Source organism: Loa loa (genome assembly GCF_000183805.2).
Source record: "Loa loa unplaced genomic scaffold supercont3.62, whole genome shotgun sequence".
NCBI classification, from domain to species: Eukaryota; Metazoa; Nematoda; class Chromadorea; order Rhabditida; family Onchocercidae; genus Loa; species Loa loa.
In genome coordinates this window covers 12-2,472 of record NW_018108242.1, presented here as the reverse complement: position 1 = coordinate 2,472, position 2,461 = coordinate 12, and the positions used below count along the sequence as shown (strand labels likewise).

Here is a 2,461-nt window from a genome sequence, read left to right as displayed (position 1 = left end):
GACAACAAAACAACACGTCAAGGGACCACCGATGTTAATCAAGGGATTAATAAACCATCCGTCTGTCATTAGTTCTCCACAGCACCCTCTCTTTCCCAACACGCCCCACGAAGCACAATATTGCGACAAATGCCCCTCCATACGTATTATACCTATCGCCAAGTGGGATCACTTCCCTAGTTTCGAAAAAAAAACGGAAAATTCTGTCCGTCCATGGTAAGTTGCGCGGCATACAATCCTGAAACGACGACCAAAGCGCAATCGATGGTCGTTGACCTCTTCACGGTAATCTCCTCACATACTTTAACCGTAACATTGTCCTATCTGTTACCACCATAAAGTAACATTTCACATAATTACCATTTCTCAATTACAGTGTTCTTAAAATCATGTCACCAAGTCACACTCCACAGTTCTTGAATACTTTACAGTGAAAAAGCTGCATATTCGTACGCCAAAACGAGGCTTGAGTGAAGTGGATCGCCAGTGCGAGCTCAGTTAATACGCCAGAAAAACGAGGCAGTACGAAACATTGGTGGCTGGCCAACTACTTGTATAAGAAATACTGGTAAATGATTAAGCATTTAGACTTCTCTTGGCGCTTCATGAATAACATAAATCACGTCAGCATGGTCATTATCCGACAGATACCAGTGTACTTTACTATGTGTGAGCGTGCAGTAATCACCAATGCTGTTGATGTTATGAATTCACAATGATTCTGCAAGAGTTATTACGATCATCAGTGAGCATACAGTATGGTATACCACTGTTGCTATCTATCGTGATGATCCCAATAAAGAGCCAAGTGTAATGTGCTTCCTCTCCTCCTGTTCGTACATTTCAATGACATAGCCACACACAATTTATTCGATTCGGTCCCCTCCTTCATATCGCGTCCCTTGCTCATGTATGTCTCAGCGAATGGTGAGTGATGGCGTGTCGATACTGAGATGGATGTGTGTGTGTGTGTATGTGTATGTATGTATGTTGAAGAAGGAGGAGGCGAGGGCATGTACACGAGGACGTGGTTGAGTGCAATGGATGAAGCGATGCAAGGGCCATATTCACGATAGATGCCCCCCAAGGAATGGGTGCTTGCGGAACGAATGGATTGCCGCTGCTGCTGCTTGTTAACTGCAGGACGATAATCAGTGAATCGAAGAAAATGTACCGGGGGGCCCATCTATCTTGCGTTTCAATAGAAAAGGGCCGGGTGTGGAAGAAACTTCTTTCTTCTCTTCTCCTGCACTGTATCGCTCGAATGCCACTGAATCAGTGGAAGACCTTTATTCTATACACTTGCCAGTACCCGGAAATAGTATACTAAAGTTGAATGAATGTAAAGAGGAATGATTTAGACGAAAGAGTATAAAATTAGACGAGAGCAGACATATATCATCATCCTTTTTACAGACGTCCCCTTGGAAATAACGTTTTTATGGTGAAACAGAGAGACGGCAATGGCCTCACCTCAATGGTTCCCTCTCTCATTCGATGACGACGGTGACGGTACCCTAAACTCTATCCCAACAATTCTTTCCCCCCCTCTCTCTCTCTCCATCTTTGCACATCTATCTACAGGAAGGGTATTATTCGAATCTTTCCTTTAAATAAGAAATTTCAACATTAAACTTCCCCCTCCTCCAGCCACATCAGTGTATAGGCGAGAGCAGTTCCTAGCAAAAAAAGAATTGCCGCTGGGAAAATGCATAAAAATTCGAAAGGGTACACAGCTAACAAAGGAAAAAATGTACTTTTGCTTATAAACAAGTGGAGAGAGAGCGAGGAAAATATGATTTTGGGAGGACGAATTTTAGGCTTGTCTTTCTCTGTTAAAAGATTAAAATGCTTAGGGCTGAGCTGCTTCCTCCTCTCCCCCACTTTCCTGCTACCGTAACCCGTCAATTTCAGAAATTCAGTTCCCAGCTGCGACTGACGTATGAAACATCAATCAAAATAGAATAAAGGAGAAAAGCAATTAAGGCTAATTTTTGTTCCTTACAAGAGGAACTTTTAGTCGGTTACCAAGATAGTACAGTGAACCATCATTTCATATCCAGTTTACAATTCCTGCCCCTCTCCACCACCCCTCTCACCTTAACAAAATTATGTCTGTAAGAACTCGGACTCGCGATACTACCACCTCTCCCGAATGTCCCTGTAAATATTCCTTCGGCCTGTTTAGTAACTTACAGCGGAGGTAATCAGCCTTCCACATCTGATGTACACGTCTTATCTACTATAATTTCTCAAAAGCATCTATACCACGCCAAATCTAATGTATTTATCGCCTATGTCCAGCAAACCCCATTACTCCATTACGAGTACAGTGCCGAAATTCGGATGTGTTAACTACTTCCCTTCTACTATGCTTCAACGACTATTATATACATATATATATATATATATATATATATATATATATATATATATATATATATATATATATATATATATA

General features: G+C 41.5%; 1 protein-coding gene across 1 annotated transcript; it reads right to left on the bottom strand.

Moving 5' to 3' along the window:
* Window positions 1–775: 775 nt before the first annotated feature.
* LOAG_04657 (hypothetical protein) lies at window positions 776–1,186 on the bottom strand (the record flags this gene model as incomplete). Its single annotated transcript, XM_003140194.1, has 1 exon — window positions 776–1,186. One exon carries the CDS (start codon window positions 1,184–1,186, stop codon window positions 776–778), a length of 411 nt encoding a protein of 136 aa, XP_003140242.1.
* Window positions 1,187–2,461: the final 1,275 nt, after the last annotated feature.